Source organism: Microcaecilia unicolor, chromosome 3 (genome assembly GCF_901765095.1).
Source record: "Microcaecilia unicolor chromosome 3, aMicUni1.1, whole genome shotgun sequence".
Classification (NCBI taxonomy): Eukaryota; Metazoa; Chordata; class Amphibia; order Gymnophiona; family Siphonopidae; genus Microcaecilia; species Microcaecilia unicolor.
The window spans coordinates 216,606,068-216,625,507 of record NC_044033.1 but is presented as its reverse complement, the minus strand read 5'-3'; the positions used below and the strand labels follow the sequence as shown (position 1 = coordinate 216,625,507).

The window sequence follows — 19,440 nt, the reverse complement described above, 5'->3', positions numbered from 1 at the left end:
CAAGCAGGTTCTGTGCAGGGCAAGAACGAGGTTCTAGGGCCTTGCTCTCACACCAAACGACAAACCTCCTCCACTTGAAAAAGTAACTCTTTTTAGTGGAATCCTTCCTAGAGGCAAGCAAGACCCGGGAGACACCCTCAGACAGACCCAACGCAGCGAAGTCTACGCCCTCAACATCCAGGCCGTGAGAGCCAGGGATTGAAGGTTGGGGTGCAGCAACGCTCCGTCGTTCTGCGAAATGAGAGTCGGAAAACACTCCAATCTCCACGGTTCTTCGGAGGACAACTCCAGAAGAAGAGGGAACCAGATCTGACGGGGCCAAAAGGGCGCTATCAGAATCATGGTGCCGCGGTCTTGCTTGAGCTTCAGTAAGGTCTTCCCCACCAAAGGTATGGGAGGATAAGCATACAGGAGGCCGGTCCCCCAATGAAGGAGAAAGGCATCTGACGCTAGCCTGCCGTGTGTCTGAAGTCTGGAACAGAACAGAGGCAGCTTGTGGTTGGTCTGAGAGGCGAAAAGATCCACCAAGGGGGTGCCCCACTCTCGGAAGATCTTGCGTACCACTCTGGAATGGAGCGACCACTCGTGCGGTTGCATGACTCTGCTCAGTCTGTCGGCCAGACTGTTGTTTACGCCTGCCAGGTACGTGGCTTGGAGAAGCATGCCGAACCGACACGCCCAACGCCACATACCGACGGCTTCCTGACACAGGGGGCGAGATCCGGTGCCCCCCTGCTTGTTGACGTAATACATTGCAACCTGATTGTCTGTCCGAATTTGGATAATTTGGCAGGACAGCCGATCTCTGAAAGCCTTCAGTGCGTTCCAGATCGCTCGGAGCTCCAGGAGGTTGATCTGCAGATCCTTTTCCTGGAGGGACCACAGACCCTGGGTGTGAAGCCCATCGACATGGGCTCCCCACCCCAGGCGAGATGCATCCGTCGTCAGCACTTTCGTGGGCTGCGGAATTTGGAATGGACGTCCCAGGGTCAAATTGGTCCGTATGGTCCACCAGAGCAGTGAAGTGCGGCAACTGGTGGAGAGGCGGATGACATCCTCTAGATTCCCGGTGGCTTGGAACCACTGGGAAGCTAGGGTCCATTGAGCAGATCTCATGTGAAGACGAGCCATGGGAGTCACATGAACTGTGGAGGCCATATGACCCAGAAGTCTCAACATCTGCCGAGCTGTGATCTGCTGAGACGCTCTGGTCTGCGAAGCCAGGGCCAAGAGATTGGTGGCCCTCGCTTCGGGAAGGTAGGCCTGAGCCGTCTGGGAATTCAGCAGCGCTCCTATGAATTCCAGAGACTGAGTTGGCTGGAGATGGGACTTTGGGTAATTTATCACAAACCCCAGCAGCTCCAGAAGCTGAATAGTGCACTGCATGGACCGGAGGGCTCCTGCCTCCGAGGTGTTCTTGACCAGCCAATCGTCGAGATATGGGAACACGTGCACTCCCAGCTTGCGTAGGTAGGCCGCTACCACCACGAGGCACTTTGTAAACACTCGTGGGGCAGAGGCGAGCCCAAAGGGCAGCACACAATACTGAAAGTGCCGTGCGCCCAGGCGGAATCTGAGATACTGTCTGTGAGCTGGCAGTATCGGGATGTGAGTGTATGCGTCCTTTAAATCCAGGGAACATAGCCAATCGTTTTTCTGAATCATTGGCAGAAGGGTGCCCAAGGAAAGCATCCTGAACTTTTCTTTGACCAGGAATTTGTTCAGGCCTCTCAGGTCTAGGATGGGACGCATCCCCCCTGTTTTCTTTTCCACAAGGAAGTACCTGGAATAGAATCCCTGCCCTTCCTGCCCGGGTGGTACGGGCTCGACCGCATTGGCGCTGAGAAGGGCGGAGAGTTCCTCTGCAAGTACCTGCTTGTGATGGGAGCTGAAAGACTGAGCTCCCGGAGGACAATTTGGAGGCAGGGAGGCCAAATTCAGGGCGTATCCGCACCGCACTATTTGGAGAACCCACTGGTCGGAGGTTATGAGAGGCCACCTTTGGTGAAAAAATCTTAACCTCCCTCCGACCGGCAGATCGTCCGGTACGGACACTTGTAGGGCGGCTATGTTCCCGTGGATCCAGTCAAAAGCCCGTCCCCGGCTTTTGCTGTGGAGGCGCAGGGGGCTGCTTAGGCGCACGCTGTTGACGAGAACGAGCGCGCTGGGGCTGTCCCTGTGCCTGACGAGGCCTTCGGGCCGGCTGGTTGTACCTACGCGTCGCAAAAGAATAGGGTGCAGCCTGCCGAGCCCGGGAAAAACGCCCGCCCGGGGGGGCGGGTGCTGAAGGCGCCCGGTGGGAGAGCTTGTCGAGAGCGGTTTCCCGCTGATGCAGTTGGTCAACCATCTGCTCGACCTTCTCGCCAAAAATATTATCCCCCCGGCAAGGGACGTCAGCCAGTCTCTGCTGGGTGCGGTTGTCCAGGTCAGAGGCACGCAGCCATGAGAGCCTGCGCATCACTATACCTTGGGCCGCAGCACGAGATGCCACGTCACAGGTGTCAAAAATCCCCCTGGACAGGAACTTTCTGCACGCCTTCAGCTGCCTGACCACCTCCTGATAAGGCCTGGACTGCTCCGGCGGGAGCTTATCGACCAGGTCCGCCAGCTGTTGCACATTGGTCCGCATGCGGATGCTCATATAGAGCAGGTAAGATTGGATGCGGGTCACGAGCATGGAGGATTGGTAGGCCTTCCTCCCAAATGAGTCCAGAGTGCGAGACTCCCGCCCCGGGGGCGCCGAGGCGGTATCCCTCGAACTCCGTGCCCTCTTGAGAGCAGAATCCACGACCGCTGAGTCATGGGGCAACTGGGGCCGCATGAGCTCTGGGTCAGAGTGGATCCTGTACTGGGACTCTGCTTTCTTGGGAATGGTGGGGTTAGTTAGTGGTCGCACCCAGTTCCGAAGCAGCGTCTCCTTCAGGACATTGTGCAGCGGTACCGTGGAGGACTCTCTAGGTGGTGATGGATAGTCGAGGACCTCGAGCATCTCGGCCCTCGGCTCTTCCACAGAGACCACGGGAAAGGGAATGCTTATAGACATATCCCGCACAAAGGAGGCAAAGGAGAGACTCTCAGGAGGTGAGAGCTTCCTCTCCGGTGACGGCGTGGGGTCCGAGGGAAGGCCCGTAGACTCCTCTGAGGAGAAATATCTAGGGTCCTCCTCTTCCCCCCACGAGTCCTCATCCTCGGTATCGGACATGAGCTCATGTAGCTGAGTCCGGTACCGGGCCCGGCTCGACGTCGAGGCACCAAGGTCTCGGTGTCGTCGAGCGGTGGACTCCCGCGCCGGCGGGGACGGAGCTCCCTCCATCGACGTCGACGGGGACTCCACCTGCGTGGCGGTCGAGACCGGCACCGCAAGCGGCGGCGGTGTCGACAGCCCCGGCGCCGGGCTAGAGCTCGCCGGCGCCACAGTCATCGGCGCCGGGGGCGCAAGCACCCCCGACGCCGGCACAGCCTGGCGCATCAGCCCTTCCAGGATCCCCGGAAGGATGGCTCTGAGGCACTCGTCCAGGCCCGCTGCCGGGAAAGGCGGTGGGGCCGGTAAGGGTGTCGGTGCCAGAAGCTGCTGGGGGCCAGGAGACGGCACCGAGGTGCCGGAACCCCGACGCGTCGGTACCTCCACCACCGACGGAGATCTCTCCTCTCTGCGATGACGCTTCGGCGTCGACTCCTCTGCAGGGTGCACCGAGGGCTCCCGGTGACGGCGCTTCTTATCTTTTTTCCGGTGCACGTCACCGGCGCCGGAGGGCATGGAGGAGGAGGAGGTCGATCCCCCTCGGTCTCGAGGTACCGGGTCCGACAGGGTTCGGTCCCGTGGCTCACGAGTTGAGGGAGTGACCGGGGCCGACTGCCCACGCGGCCTCTCAACCCCACTCTCACCGGCGGACCGGCGGGCCGACGGGACCTGTTCTCCTGGGGTCGCTGCCATCGGTGCCGATGTCTCGGGCATTGATACCGGTACCGAAGAACCGGCCTTCGATACCGATGCCGTCGAGGTCGACGTCGAGGGGCCGGCGCAAGTTCCAAAAAGACGGTCCCGCAGAACTTGCCTCGCAACCTGAGTCCGTTTCCGGAGACCGAGACACAAAGCGCACGACTTGAGATTGTGCTCCGGCCCGAGGCACTGGAGGCACCAAGCGTGGGTGTCGGTCTGCGAGATCGGCCGGCCGCAGCGACCACACTTTTTAAATCCACTCGGGACCTTCGAGGACATCGACGGAAAAATCGCGTCGGCGAAGTCAAAGTCGGCAATGGTGGCTAAAATCACACCATGAAAAAATCAACCGACCGAGCGGCCACTAGGCCGCAACGTGGCGTCCCCGCTAGAAAGCGAGGGAAAAAGGGGAGCGCGTGCTCCACACGCGCAAAAAAATTTCTTTTTTCTTTTTTTTTTTTTTTTTTTTAAACAATATAAACAAAATCAGAGGAAACCGAACGGGAATCCAAGCAACGATCCGCGTAAACGCGGTCGAAAATCCGGCGGCTGAACAGAGAGAGAGGCAAACGCACCCCTCTCTCAGTCGCGGAAAAAAAGTAACTGGCGGGAGCGGTCGCGCACGGGCGGGAAGGCGGCCGCGCATGCGCGGTGGGCGTGGCCTGCGTGCCGACCGTCCCGCGAAGCTTCTTCCGGTTGGTGGGGGCTGCCGCGGACGTCAACCCAGTCGTGAGAACAAGCAGCCTGCTTGTCCTCGGAGAATAAATGTCCTGCAGAAAATAGAATGCATCATTGGGATCTTTATGTATAGAAATTCCATGTGTTAAAGGGAAAGAAAATAGTGTTGAGTGTATATAATCAATAAGCAAATCTATTATAACCAATGTAGGATATCAAAAAATGAATGGAAAGGGGGGGGGGGGGGGGGGGGAGAAAGACCTCAGACAGGTGATAATCAGCCAAATTGCTGAAATTACTCATAGAGAGTCACCATACTTCAATCATCGGTCATCACCCAACCTCCTCCCTTGGTGTGGAAAAATGTTTTTTTTTAAAGGAAATTTTTATAAAGTGTATAATTATGGTACAGCCAAAGACCCCCCCCCCACTGGAATGGTGGCGGGCCCAGTCATAGAGCTCAGACTATTTCAGACCTTGGCTGAGTCAGAAATCTGATGGCTGACATAATTGGGAGCTTACTGGAAAAGTATGGCCTAGTTGTTAGCACAGATAGAGGCCTGATGGTAAAGCCAAGTGTAGTTTAGATTGTAAGCTCTTTGAGCAGGGACTGTCTTTCTTCTGTGTTTGTACAGCACTGCGTACACTTTGTAGCGCTCTAGAAATGTTAAATAGTAGTAGTTGTCAGGCTTAGGAAAAGGCCTGAATGACTTAAATTGGAAAGTTAGGTCAAGGAAAAAAATGAAACAAAATGGAAGATTAGAGAATTAAAATGGAAACTATCAGTTACAAAGTGGACTTTTCTCTAATCTAAGTTAGAAAAACAAATTGAGAAATGAATGCGTCATGCCAGGTGCAAGGAAATGATTAAGAAAAAGGGGTGTCAACTTTGCAATTGGGCAAGATTGTGGTCAGCTAGCTTGGGATAAACAACTTTACATGGTAGCTTATGGGCCCCATTACTTAGAATGGAGATATGAGAATATATAAGGTGGGTAGATTTTGGGCGTGCCAGAAGACCTTCTGACTTGCTACACGAAGTGCTGTCCGGCCGTCCACCTATCTGCTTGTATTCTTGATCCTACTGTGTTACTGTGGTAAGATATAATAAAGGTAATTACCCTTGCTACCTGTCTTCTCTCCTTCTTAACTAATGACTAGCAGGATGCTTAACCTCCTGAGCCTAAATTAGTTATGGGTAGGACCCTTACTCATCTACTGATATTCACGGATATCAGGAGTCAGATGAAAGAGGTCATGTTAGAGGAATATATTTTAAGCCTTCTGGGAGACTCCCCTCGTCCATTTGGACACATGTCCATTGTGGGAGAGGGGCAATTCTTCCCGGGATAGAAAGGAAGAATAAAAACAAAAGAGAATGCTACATCCACTGTGTCAATCAAAACTTTCAAGACATCAAAATGCGAAAAAAGCACTTAGCTTGAAGCAGCGTCAGGAATGGGCCTCCCCACCCAACGGACCCGTTTCGCCGGTGGGGCTTCTTCAGGGGAAAAAGGATGCCCAATTGAGGATCCCTGCTCAAATAGTGATGTTTACTTGACGGCTGACTGGCAGCTCAAAAAGATAGCGTCACCGTTCCAGTTCTGGAGTTCCTTTTGTGCTTTGTTTTTTTTTGTTACTTTTTGTGTACTTTTGTACCCTCTCTGTCTTGCTTTTTGCTAATATAACAGATAACACACTGTACCTTAGATCGGACATATCTTCCTTGTTGTCTGAAGTCCATTTGCATCTTCAAAATGGTGCCTGAAGATTTAAATAGACGCTATCTGACATACTACCAATCCATAGTTAATACATAAGCATCCGATAATTTGCATGTTTTCTGACTACCACTGCAAATACTTACCAAAAATGCTTTTCAAATCTTCGCCTTTGTCAGCTCTCCTCACTGTTAAAGAGGGATCTGTACACCATTGAGATAGAGCTTGACGTTCTAATTTAGTGATATTATCTTGTCAATATTTTTCTAGGTGTTTCATCGTCACATCTTGTATTCCCTGTTGTTTAAATATATCTACCAACGGGTCTAAATGACTGGGGGGGGGGGGGGGGGGGGAGATCCAATTTGATTTATTTTGCATAATTGATCTATCCATTCCTTGTTCTTTATATGTAAAATGTATTTTTAAAGAAAGAATGTGCACAAATCTTTTATCCAACAGAAATTGGAACATATTCAGTTTTTCATTAGGAACAAACGATGGTCCCTTAGATAATAGTAGCAATTCCTGTGCTGATAATAAGTTGAACACTATGTGTTGTTGTCTTGTGACCTCATATTGGGTCGACTACCTATCTGTCCTCGTGTTTGTATCTCCCTCGTCTGTGGCTGAATCTGCCTCTCACTAAAAAAAAGCTTGTTTAGAGGACCCTTCATTCGAAGAGCTAGAAGAGGGAGTTGAACTGGAACCTTCACTTGAAATTTTCTTATGGGATGGATGTGTTGATTCTGTAGTATACATCTATTTGTTTACTTGTTGGTTTGTATAATCATTTTCATCCCTTATCCATTTTTTATTTTTTTTTGCTTTTTCATGTGATCTTTATATTTATCTACGACCACTAAAGACTCTTTATAATTTTTTCGAACTGTTCTGTTCCTTGTGCCATTTTCAGTCGATTTATTTCTTGCTCTGCTATCTCTCTTTGAATTGCCAGTTATTGCTTGCTCCTATCAGTAATATGTAGCATTAAATCTAATGAACAACAGTTTAGTATCATATTCCACTTGTTTACAGAATCTTTATGGATATTATTTAAAAATACAATATTGGATGCCCAGATGTATCTCAAGTATTAAAAAGACAGAAAGAAGACCAAAGAGCCACTATCATGAAAAGGTGAATTGAAGGAGGCTATTAATAACAGACCATCCTTCAAAAACACCTATTATTAAGGAATACCAGTATAGATAACTTAATGGATTGAGGTTCTGCTCGTTTCCACTTTCTTCAGGTTTCAAAGATAACCATTGATGTAACTCTTAAGATGGTGAGTTACTTAAGCTGCAGGCTTATGGGACTGAAACACCGTGCCCTGCACTGTCTCTGGGACCTTCATCCTGTTGAAACTTGTCATAGATATGAACTTCTTTTTCTAGTGTAGCTTTGGTTGATGTGCTCTGTAGACATTACAGAGATATTGGGGGATGTGTAAATTTTAAAATTTATTGTATTCCAAGCTCAATGAGGAGGTATGAAAAGAATGCATTTGGGTAGTCTTTCCCTCAGCATTGTGCCCTTGAATAAGGGACTGTTTCAGGTTGAAGGGTTATCATAAAATGTTCCTTTGCAGCAATACAGAGTGTGATTTCCAAGGTGCTCTATCAGCTAGCATAAAGCAACGATCAGTGTGCCAGCAAGCATCAGTTGTAAGAAAAGAAAATTCCATTGTCCATTATGTGCAGGGAATTTAAGTAACTATAGGCAGGCTTGTCACAGTTTCCAGTCCTTGAACTTGCAACTAGGCAGGTTTCAGAATACTGTTTATTAACTATGCATGAGAGATTTGTCTGCCCACTACATCCCTCCTCATGCATAGTTCTTCGTAGTGTCTGCTGTGGTCCTTGAGGACTGAACTTGGGTTATTGGCCTGCACCCCTATAGCTCGTGTTTCCGAAACGTGTCCTGGGACCCCACAGGCCTTGTGGCTTTGCACATTTGTCCATGCATATTAATATTTCTTGATTACACCACTGTCAAATAACCCCACCATTCACTGCAAGTTACAATAAATTAATGAAACACCAAATCGCGATCAATACTAATACATAAATACAACAGTCCATCGCTGCTATTCACTGCACGATCAATCTGAACCTCTCCCCCCCCCCCACCCCCCCCCCCCCCCCCCCCCACCCCCCCCCCCCCCCCCCCCCCCCCCCCCCCCCCCCCGGCTGTGTTGTCTTCAAGACAGGCTTACAAAATCCTGCCTATAGCAAGTGATCCATTTCAAGAGGAATTCCTGAAACTGTAAAATTAAAATTTGCAAAGAAAACAGTGCTACTTTTCTGCATATGTGAGTTCCAGGCTGTGAATGCATGAATAGCTCCAAAAGGAGCTGTAGATGGGATTTGATATACTGCCTTTCTGTTGTTGTAATCAAAGCAGTTTATATATTATGTACTGCTATTGATTTTGTACCTGGTGCAATGGAGGGTTAAGTGACTTGCTTGGAGTCACAAGAAGGTACAGTGAGAATTGAGCCCAGCTCTCCATGCCACTGCATTAATGGGCAGATGATCAGAAGCCCCGCGCTGTTCCAAATAGCGCTGGAACAGCACGGGGCTTTAAGCACGCAATTCTCTCTGATCATAGACAATCCTCCTGCACTTGTTTGACAGGTCTGAGCTCTCAAAAGCACAGACCTGTCAAACACAGGGGCTGGAGGTCCACCAGACCCCAACTAGCCCCGCTCCAAGCCAAGCGAAATGGGGGCTGGAGGTTTGGTGGACCTCCGGTCCCTCCGACCTCCCTGTCCCAAGGTCGGGGGATCGAAGGTCCCCCTGTCACTGGGGGGTGGGGTTGGGTCAGGGTCCTTGCGGGGGGCTGCTGCATTTGGGGGAATGGGGGCCTGCTAGCATGCAAATGCATGCTGAACAGGCCTCACCATTCCTCCCCAATGGTCTGCAAACGCTAACACCAGCTTCGAGCTGGTGTAGGGTTTGCCATGGCCAGTGAGCCAATCTTTGGCACGCTGGTCGCTGATCATTGGGGATGAATAGGTTTTAACATGCATTTGCATACTGCTTGTTCTAAGAGCCCTGTTTTGCGTGCATTTGCTTTCTAGTTGCGTTCAGAGCCCGCAAGCGCGTTGTTTCATGTGCTCGGGGACTCTGATCACATATGGCAGCAGCAAACGCAGATGCTAGTGTGGCACTAACAGCCTCTAGCGCCTGCGTTTGCTTCTGATCATCAGCTCAGAACTGTTTTAGAACCAAATGATTTGGCTCTGAAACAATTGCTGTAGACTTCATCTTCAGATAGGCACATAGCTGGAATGGCTGCAGTACTTAAATCTTGTTCTTATTTTTGGTGGTATTTATTGTTTATTGCCCCTGCTTGGCTAGCAGAGAAATGTCCACCCTAGAGAGAGTCTGATACACCTAATTTCATAGGACTCTCCCCTCTTCAGCAGGACTTTGCCCATTATCCTAGCTCTGAGAGGGCTAGACTTAACTAAGGTGCGTCTCTGCACAGTGCACCCAAACACACATTAAGGGGCCTGTTTACTAAAGCACAGTAAGCAGTTACCCTTTGAATTACTGCAGAGCCACAGTGTTAACAGTTTGCTGTGACAGGAGGTGGAAGAAGGGTGGAGAATGGCCAGCTATGGAAGTTACTATTTTTGCTGTCACCACTGCAGGTAGCCTGGGTATACTTAGAGCTAGAGCTGTACCGAGTAGCATATTATAATTTTCAGCCGAATATGAAAAATATTATTCAGCCGAGTACAAATAATGGGCATTGAGCGTTTATAACAAATAATAAAAGAAGCAATGTGAAATCTGAGATCAAGTGTTTATTTCAGTAGGATTTAGCACAGTAGAGCCCCGGATTATTCGTATTTGAATTTAAATCACTGTTCAGCCGAAAAGAAATAATGTAGGTGGAGTCAAATAGAATTGAATACAAATATTTGGTACAGCTTTATTTATAGTTGCTCGAGAGGAGACAGTAAATGCATCCACATGATGCATCTAGTTACAACAGGCCTCCTGCTTATATTTAAAAAAAAAATATTATTCTCCCCACAATTCTGCCCTGCACTTAGCGGGGTGTCCCTGATGGGTTAGTGGTGAAAGGCAGGACCAATCTCCAAATTCTTCTACTCCTTCACTGGCCTATGTTCAAACTGACAGCTGTGATCCCTAGTGGTAGTCTTGCTGTACTGCACGGTAATGTGATAGCACACTTCTAGTAAATCTAGCCCCAATCTGAGAGGGCTCAGTTCTTGCAGCTGGCTCCAATGCTTTAACTCAGACACTTGCCCCAGCATGTTTTAGTGTGTTTGTTTGCGAGTCTGTATATTAGATTGTGAGCTTTAGGAAGCAGGAACTGTCTTCTGTCTCTGTAGAGCATTGTATATTCCTGGTAATTCTATCCAGATAAGAAATCGCTAATAAAGAAATATTGTCTCCTCTTTCCCTTCCCCTGTCTTCTCCTTTCTCTCTCTCTCGTTCCCTGGACCACCTCGCCCCTCATTGTTCCCCCTTCTTAGGAGAATCGCAGTTTAACGATCAAACTGCGCAAACGGAAGCCTGATAAGAAGGTGGAATGGTCAAGTGACACAGTTGATAATGAGCACATGGGAAGAAGGTCTTCTAAATGTGAGCACCTCTACCATTTTCTCTGTTCTCTCCTCTACCTTCCAGCAGCAAAGCTTACCCCCACACTGAATTTAATATATTGCATTATTCACAATCAGAGTTTCGAAAAATGTATAGTACTAAAACCATTTTAAGGGCACTGATTGCACAGTGTAGGCAATTGTTGAGTCGAGGGCAAAATTCAATAATCCAATTTGATTTATCAACCACTTTTGATTTGGTGGACCATACGATTTTATTGCATTTTTTGGATAGTATTGGACTTACAGGTGTAGTATTTGTAGAGTTAAGATGCAGGATATTTTATCGCATGTTTGGGTGTCTGAATGTGGGGTGCCGCAGGGAGCCCCCTGTTGCCGTTGTCATTTAATGTTTTGTTACAGCCTTTAGGGAGAATACTTGAAAACCGTTGAAAGTGGGTTTTTAAAAAATATATTTATGCAGATAATACAATCTTGTTGCCAGCTTCTATAGATCACAAGAATACGTTAGATAGGATTTAAGAATGTTTTTGTGTCATTGAGAGTTGGGCAATGGACTCTCGATTTAAACCTAATTCAGGAAAAAATCTTTATGGTTGGGATCCCCTAGAGATGTGCAGGGAAGGAAAACTTTATTGCCAATATGCAGTTTAATTTTGATTTTGTTACAAGAGTTTTAGGAGTAGAAGTGAGCAGTCGATTGACTATGGCTAATCGTAGATAAGGTGGTGGAACATTCTTTTTTATTACTGAGAAAGTTAAGATCTATACTGAAGTTCTTTGAACTTGGAAGTTTTTCAATGAATAGTGCAGTCGTTGCTTTCAAAGATGGAATATTGCAACATTGTTTATACAGGCTGCACTAAATCACTAATGAGAAGGTTGCAAACAATACAAAATTTGGCAATTAGGGTTATTTTCTCCATGAAAAGGGAGGAATCTGTTAGACAATGCAATTTATAAAAATATAGTATACCATTTATTGCAAGATCTCATTTTAAGTTATGTACATTAGTGTTGAGGTTTTTGCAGGGAAATCTGCCGTTTATATGGTGGGTTCCTTTCCTCGATTGGGTCGACAGTTGTTAAGAGGACAGGTTTCCGTACAGTTTTCATCAATTAAGCTGGTTAAGTACTCTAGATAGCTTTCTGCTTTGATTTCTTATCAAGCTGCCTCTTTGTGGAATTCTCTCCCAGCAACTATTCACTCAATTTCTATTTATTTAGTAGTAGTAGTATTTGATGTTTCGTTAAAGCAGTTTTATTTGAGCAAAGTGTACGTTAATTATAGTTTTTAATCTGTTATATTGTTCTCTACTATAATAATTTGCTCTGCCAACGTTCTGATGAGGCTACCTGCGATCATAACCACATCCTGATCTCCTGACGTCACTGGCCCAGGGAGGCGGGAAGCGCGCGACCACAATCTCGAGGAGCAGCTTCATGGCCCAGGGAGGCGGGAAGCGCGCGACCACAATCTTGAGGAGCTGCTTCAAAACTTTAGCGGACTGGCGGGCAGAGACGTTTCAAAACTTTAGCGGACCACTGAGGCGGGAAGCGCGTGACTACAATCTCGAGCACCAGCTTCAACACTTTAGATGTCGTTCCCCCCCCCCTCCAAAATCGGCAACCTCCCCTCCCCTCTCTTACTGGGGTCCCAGCGGCAGCAGTGAAGGGCGAGCAGGCTCGGCGAGCCTGCTGCCTTCCCTTCTGTTCACCCTCAGCTCTGACTCAGGTCCGGCCCTTGCGGAAACAGGAAATGAGGGCGGGACCAGAGTCAGAGCTGAGAGCGAAGAGAAGGCAGCAGACTCGCCGAGCCTGCTTGCTCTTCACTGCTGCCGCTGGGACCCCAGTAAGAGGGAGGGAGGGTAGCAGAGGGGGGTTGCCGATTTTGGAGGGGGGAAGACGTGCACGTAGGGGGACGGGCGGGGCCAGTGTCGGGGTGGAGGCATCGCAAGGACGTGTCTGTGAGACTGAAAGAGGGGGGGTGGCGATTTTGGAGGGGGTGCGGGGAGGGTCTGGAACGGGGGAAGGGAGGTCTGGAAATCGGAGGGGGGATGGGGGACTGGAACTCGGAGAACGGACAGAGGGAGGGGGGGGGGGATCATTATCCTAGCGCCCGTTTCATTTCTTCCAGAAACGGGCCTTTTTTTAATTAGTTTCCCAGATAAGTGTGTTGGTTATCTTGTGGTCCGCACAGAACTATAGAGGATGTTGAGGCATGTAAGACTAATGTAATGTAAGATTGTAGAGCAGGTACAGTATGAATCAAAGCAGTGCAATCTCTGCCCCCCCCCCCCCCAAAAAAAAAAAAATCACATACAAACTACCCCAGCATAACACGCCAGGCAGCAGTCGTGCCATTCTTTGCCTGCCACCTTCCTATAAATGCATATACAAATGCACAGTATTTTTTCACAGAGAGGGTGGTGGATGCTTGGAATGCCCTCCCATGGGAGGTGGTGGAGATGAAAACGGTAACGGAATTCAAACATGCGTGGGATAAACATAAAGGAATCCTGTGCAGAAGGAAGGGATCCTCAGAAGCTTAGCCGAAATTGGGTGGCGGAGCAGGTGGGGGAAAGAGGGGTTGGTGGTTGGGAGGCGAGGATAGTGGAGGGCAGACTTATAAGGTCTGTGCCAGAGCCGGTGATGGGAGGCGGGACTGGTGGTTGGGAGGCGGGAAATACTGCTGGGCACACTTGTACGGTCTGTGCCCTGACTAAGGCAGGTACAAATCAAGGTAAGGTATACACATATGAGTTTATCTTGTTGGGCAGACTGGATGGACCGTGCAGGTCTTTTTCTGCCGTCATCTACTATGTTACTATGTTACAGCCACTGTAGAGTAGCTATAGCAGCAACAGCTCTGACAATCCGAACTTCACATCTATATGTCCTGTCACAGTAGTTTAAGAAGTGGGCCTGAGTGTTGCTGGTTTGATTTGAATCCTGGATTTAATTGTCTGCCTTTCTATCCCTTAATTAAGGCAAGTTACAAATCAGGTAATAGAAGATAAAACTGTAGGTCCCTGCCAGAAAGGAGGCTTAAGTTGGTTGGATGAGGCTTTGACCCCATAATTCTGGCCAAATAAAATTGTGTGACCTCCTTGAGGTACAGAATATGATGCAGAACCCACCTAGGTCATGACCCCAAACTTATGTTTTGTGATCCCATCTGGAGTCCCAACTCACAGTTTGGAAACCGTGCATTAAGAAATCCATTAGATTACATTTCTGTCAAGGTTTCTGCTAATGTTCATAATATGTCTTTTTATTGTTCTCTGTCCCTTTGTATCTTTGATCCTCTCTTTTTGCTCTTCAGTGACTTTTTTTTCACACATACCTCTGCTGCCGTCCTTCCTCTACTTACCCTCTGCTTTCTCTTGCCCCTCGGGGATAGGTTGCTGTATCTACGAGAAGCCTCGGGCATTTGGTGAAAGTTCTTCAGAGAGTGAGGATGAAGAGGGCTGTGGCAATTCGCACTGTGTCCGGGGCCACAGAAAAGGAGCTCGCCAGGGTGCGGATCATAGCCCCAGGAAAGCAGAGCCCGGCAGTAGCCCGGAGCCCATGCAACACTGAGCTCCCAAGCTGAGACACCAAGGGGGAGGGAGAGAGAGTGGAGACTCCCTTCTCTCAATGTCAGTGAGCGGATCCTGGTTCAGTGTGACTCTCCCCCATCACGAACTCATGAAACCTCTGCCCAGCAGAAACTGCTCAGATTCCTGTTAAAGATCACACCCTAAAGTGCAGAGCAAGAAAGGACTGCAAGGGCACCTGTTAACAGTCTCACTTCGTATTTGGGGAGGGGTAAATTGGATGGGAGGAGATGGAAACAATAGGGTGTATGGATGGATCAGTTTACTTTTCGATAAGAGAATGTGTGGTGCAGCTGTAACACTCTTGTTTTTGTGTTTATTGCCTTGGTATATATTGCCCCCAGTGATCTCTTGCACATCAATTGTGGGGTGCCCCTATAGAGGGAGCTGAAAGATGCCCTATATACCATTTGAGAAACAGGGCATACACTACTGACACTTTCACCTTAGAAACGACAGCTTGCTGACTTGAGATATCATCTTGCCTAATTTGTCATTCCCCTACTGGTCTTATTCTTCATTCTCTGTTTTTTTGTTCTGATTATATGCCTTTATGGATTTTACATTTTTATTTTGAATAAACGGTGTGCACCTTTTATTACAGCTACCTTTCTTATAAATGGAGGTGAAATGGGACTGTTTTGCTGATTGTCATCAGAGCCCCAAACAGCAGAAGGATTTTAAAACGTGGGGGTATGATATAAGAAGAGGTGTACACCTTTTATTCTAAAATACAAGCCATGGAATACTTCACAGTATATATGACTTAGGAGAAAGACCAAAATACAGAAACAGCATGCAGAAATGTGTTTTGTTTTGTTTTTTTAATTGGTAGCAGTTCTGCTATGGCCATGTTGGAATTTCAGGCCATGACTGATGTGTTCTGGCTAATGAATTGTGGGACTAGTAGCCTTAGTAAAGCACAGTAAGTCCCAGAATGCATCTGAATGGTTAGTAATCCTGCTCTTGTGTGACTGCAGACAGTGGTAAAAGAGAGTTTCCATCTTTGTCTCGGGTTATTTGTTTACAAGAATGCCCAGTTCCCTAGGAGCTGACAGTGGCCTACCATTGACAAAGAATAAAAAAGATATTAGTTATGTGACTTGTCAGGTTTTAGCTTCACCTCTAAGCAGTTTTAAAGCAGTGAAGTTCCCCACTCACAGAAAATGCAGGCTTTAGTATTGTAATATCAGATGACAGGACCACTTCTGTCTGATGCTGTCATTCAGGGGCGAAACACAGCCTATACTTTGTATTCTGTCACCACTCTGCAGCAACTTTATATGAAGTTAACAAGCTGAGGTGGCAATCGTAAGAGTTACCCAATAGCACTATTCTTACACAGGGACTTGTATCACTGGAGCAATGCATGTGTTCTTGCTGTTTCTTTGTAAGACAGCATTTGTGTCCAGATTTGTGTGGGCCACTAACTTTCTTCCTGACTCCTGCATCTTTTGATATGTTGGTGAGTGGAAGAGTCTGTGACTCCTGTCTTTGCTGGCGATTGTAAACCACGGTGAATGTACTTTAATCAGTCTCGCCAGTTAAGGACCTGCTTATTAAATATTTGTATGCGTGAGTCTGCTACATTTCCTCTTTTATTTTCTTGGTAACTGTATTTACATTGGAGTAAAATGACATTAAAACAGTTTTAATGCCAGGAGAGGTCTCATGGATTTCAGTTTTTTTGGGGGGGGGGGGGGGGGGTCTCAGGGTAACATATGGAGTACTGAGAGACGGTGCATGAGGTTAGAGGGTCAAAGAGGGGGCTGTGTGATAGGGTGTGAATTGAAGTTCTCCACAGACAGGAATGCAGCCACGCTAGTTTGTGATGTCATCTACCAGCGCTAACATGCCAGAGCTCTCCCCTAACATAAATTCAAATTTTACTATTCCAGGTATGTGTGAGGACTCCCAGATGAAGAGAGCCTGCCATGCACACTGAGATCAGTTTACCTCATCCACGCTACCATCTGAATCGCTGTACGGCTGAACATCAAGCAGGCCTTCCTGTGGTGGTGTGTATATTGCAATCTGTTCTCCGAGTGCCCTTTCACCATTCCATCAGCTGACCCTTATGACCAATCCATCCCAGACCGGAGAGCTCATCTTTTCAGATTAAAGACTCAAGGCATGCGGTCCATACTCAAAGCAGGCCTCCACATCAGTCACCTGGAGCTCAATGCGATGCGGCTCGCTCTCTCGCTCCAGCACAAGGACCTTCTTATCCAACCTGACAACCAAGTAGCTATGTATTATGTCAACAAGCAGGGCAGCATGGGATCCCATCGACTATGTCACAAAGCTCTCCACCTCTGTTGCCTGGCCTTGACCATTCCAGTCTACATACAAGTCATTTATCTCCCAGAAAAATGCAACCAGCTCACTGACTCCCTAAACTGCAGCTGGACCCTCAGGAATGGTCCCTTGATGTAAATGTCAGGGCCAGCCTCCCATCGATCTGTTCAAAGCCCGAATGAATGCAGAGTCTCAAACACTCTGCTTTATCTAGCTAGAAGTGCGCAGGTATGCTTGTGATGCCTTTGCCATACCATTGGACAGGGGCCTGCTGCATGCCTTTTCCTCCGATAAACAGAACACTTCTCAAGACTCGGGACATAGCATAATTTATCCTCATTGAAGCCATACAACTCTGGTACTCATTTCTGTGCTCCATGCAGGCTGCTATGGTAGACCTGATCTCGATATGCTGGCAGGCTCTATTTGCGCTGGAGTCCCTGCACATTCCTGGAACAGTAAAAATTTGAATTTAAGCTAGAGTAGTACTCCGGTATGTTGGCTCTGTCCAATGTCATCATGTAGTTGCATTCTTCTGCTGCCAGTGCAGAACCCTAGTTACAGGTAAGCAACTTCACTTTCTTAGGTTGTATCATGAAGACTACTGCATGGCACTAGGTGGGGTTTGGAGATCTCTCAGTGAGTCAGGAGTAATACAGTGGGGGAAATAAGTATTTGATCCCTTGCTGATTTTGTAAGTTTGCCCACTGACAAAGACATGAGCAGCCCATAATTGAAGGGTAGGTTATTGGTAACAGTGAGAGATAGCACATCACAAATTAAATCCGGAAAATCACATTGTGGAAAGTATATGAATTTATTTGCATTCTGCAGAGGGAAATAAGTATTTAATCCCTCTGGCAAACAAGACCTAATACTTGGTGGCAAAACCCTTGTTGGCAAGCACAGCGGTCAGACGTCTTCTGTAGTTGATGATGAGGTTTGCACACATGTCAGGAGGAATTTTGGTCCACTCCTCTTTGCAGATCATCTCTAAATCATTAAGAGTTCTGGGCTGTCGCTTGGCAACTCGCAGCTTCAGCTCCCTCCATAAGTTTTCAATGGGATTAAGGTCTGGTGACTGGCTAGGCCACTCCATGACCCTAATGTGCTTCTTCCTGAGCCACTCCTTTGTTGCCTTGGCTGTATGTTTGGGTCATTGTCGTGCTGGAAGACCCAGCCACGACCCATTTTTAAGGCCCTGGCGGAGGGAAGGAGGTTGTCACTCAGAATTGTACGGTACATGGCCCCATCCATTCTCCCATTGATGCGGTGAAGTAGTCCTGTGCCCTTAGCAGAGAAACACCCCCAAAACATAACATTTCCACCTCCATGCTTGACAGTGGGGACGGTGTTCTTTGGGTCATAGGCAGCATTTCTCTTCCTCCAAACACGGCGAGTTGAGTTCATGCCAAAGAGCTCAATTTTTGTCTCATCTGACCACAGCACCTTCTCCCAATCACTCTCGGCATCATCCAGGTGTTCACTGGCAAACTTCAGACGGGCCGTCACATGTGCCTTCCGGAGCAGGGGGACCTTGCGGGCACTGCAGGATTGCAATCCGTTATGTCGTAATGTGTTACCAATGGTTTTCGTGGTGACAGTGGTCCCAGCTGCCTTGAGATCATTGACAAGTTCCCCCCTTGTAGTTGTAGGCTGATTTCTAACCTTCCTCATGATCAAGGATACCCCACGAGGTGAGATTTTGCGTGGAGCCCCAGATCTTTGTCGATTGACAGTCATTTTGTACTTCTTCCATTTTCTTACTATGGCACCAACAGTTGTCTCCTTCTCGCCCAGCGTCTTACTGATGGTTTTGTAGCCCATTCCAGCCTTGTGCAGGTGTATGATCTTGTCCCTGACATCCTTAGACAGCTCCTTGCTCTTGGCCATTTTGTAGAGGTTAGAGTCTGACTGATTCACTGAGTCTGTGGACAGGTGTCTTTCATACAGGTGACCATTGCCGACAGCTGTCTGTCATGCAGGTAACGAGTTGATTTGGAGCATCTACCTGGTCTGTAGGGGCCAGATCTCTTACTGGTTGGTGGGGGATCAAATACTTATTTCCCTCTGCAGAATGCAAATAAATTCATATACTTTCCACAATGTGATTTTCCGGATTTAATTTGTGATGTGCTATCTCTCACTGTTACCAATAACCTACCCTTCAATTATGGGCTGCTCATGTCTTTGTCAGTGGGCAAACTTACAAAATCAGCAAGGGATCAAATACTTATTTCCCCCACTGTATATGGCAGTGTGAGGTTGAATGGTCATGTTGGGAGAGTCTCAAAAAATGATGGCTGAGTGATCTTGGGGAAAGCCTTGAGGACTGCTGGGTGAAAGTGTGTTAGGTTGAGTGATGAAACCACAGCGAGTGCCAAATAGCCATATGCAAAGTTGGAGTTCCCAGGCTGCATCGTAATACTGAATGGTAGTGTGTGGTTGGGAAGTTGGATTGAGTTGCAGGGAGTTTTGGATACCTGTATGGGGTTGGGGTTCTTTTTAATGTTAATGTTCTGATATTTTGGAATTTTCTTTCCTTGATTTTGTGGTTTCCTTCCCAAAATGGTATTTTACAGCATATTTTGTAAT

General features: G+C 47.8%; 1 protein-coding gene across 1 annotated transcript in view; it reads left to right on the top strand.

Annotated features, from left to right (window-relative positions):
• Window positions 1-16,207, top strand: part of PPP1R11 (protein phosphatase 1 regulatory inhibitor subunit 11) — a 37,625-nt gene extending 21,418 nt beyond the window's left edge. The window contains exons 3-4 of the mRNA XM_030197473.1: window positions 10,859-10,967; window positions 14,352-16,207. Coding sequence (XP_030053333.1) covers window positions 10,859-10,967; window positions 14,352-14,530 — 288 coding nt within the window. The 3' untranslated portion in view covers window positions 14,531-16,207. The remainder of the gene's footprint in view (window positions 1-10,858; window positions 10,968-14,351) is intronic.
• The last annotated feature ends 3,233 nt before the right edge of the window (window positions 16,208-19,440 follow it).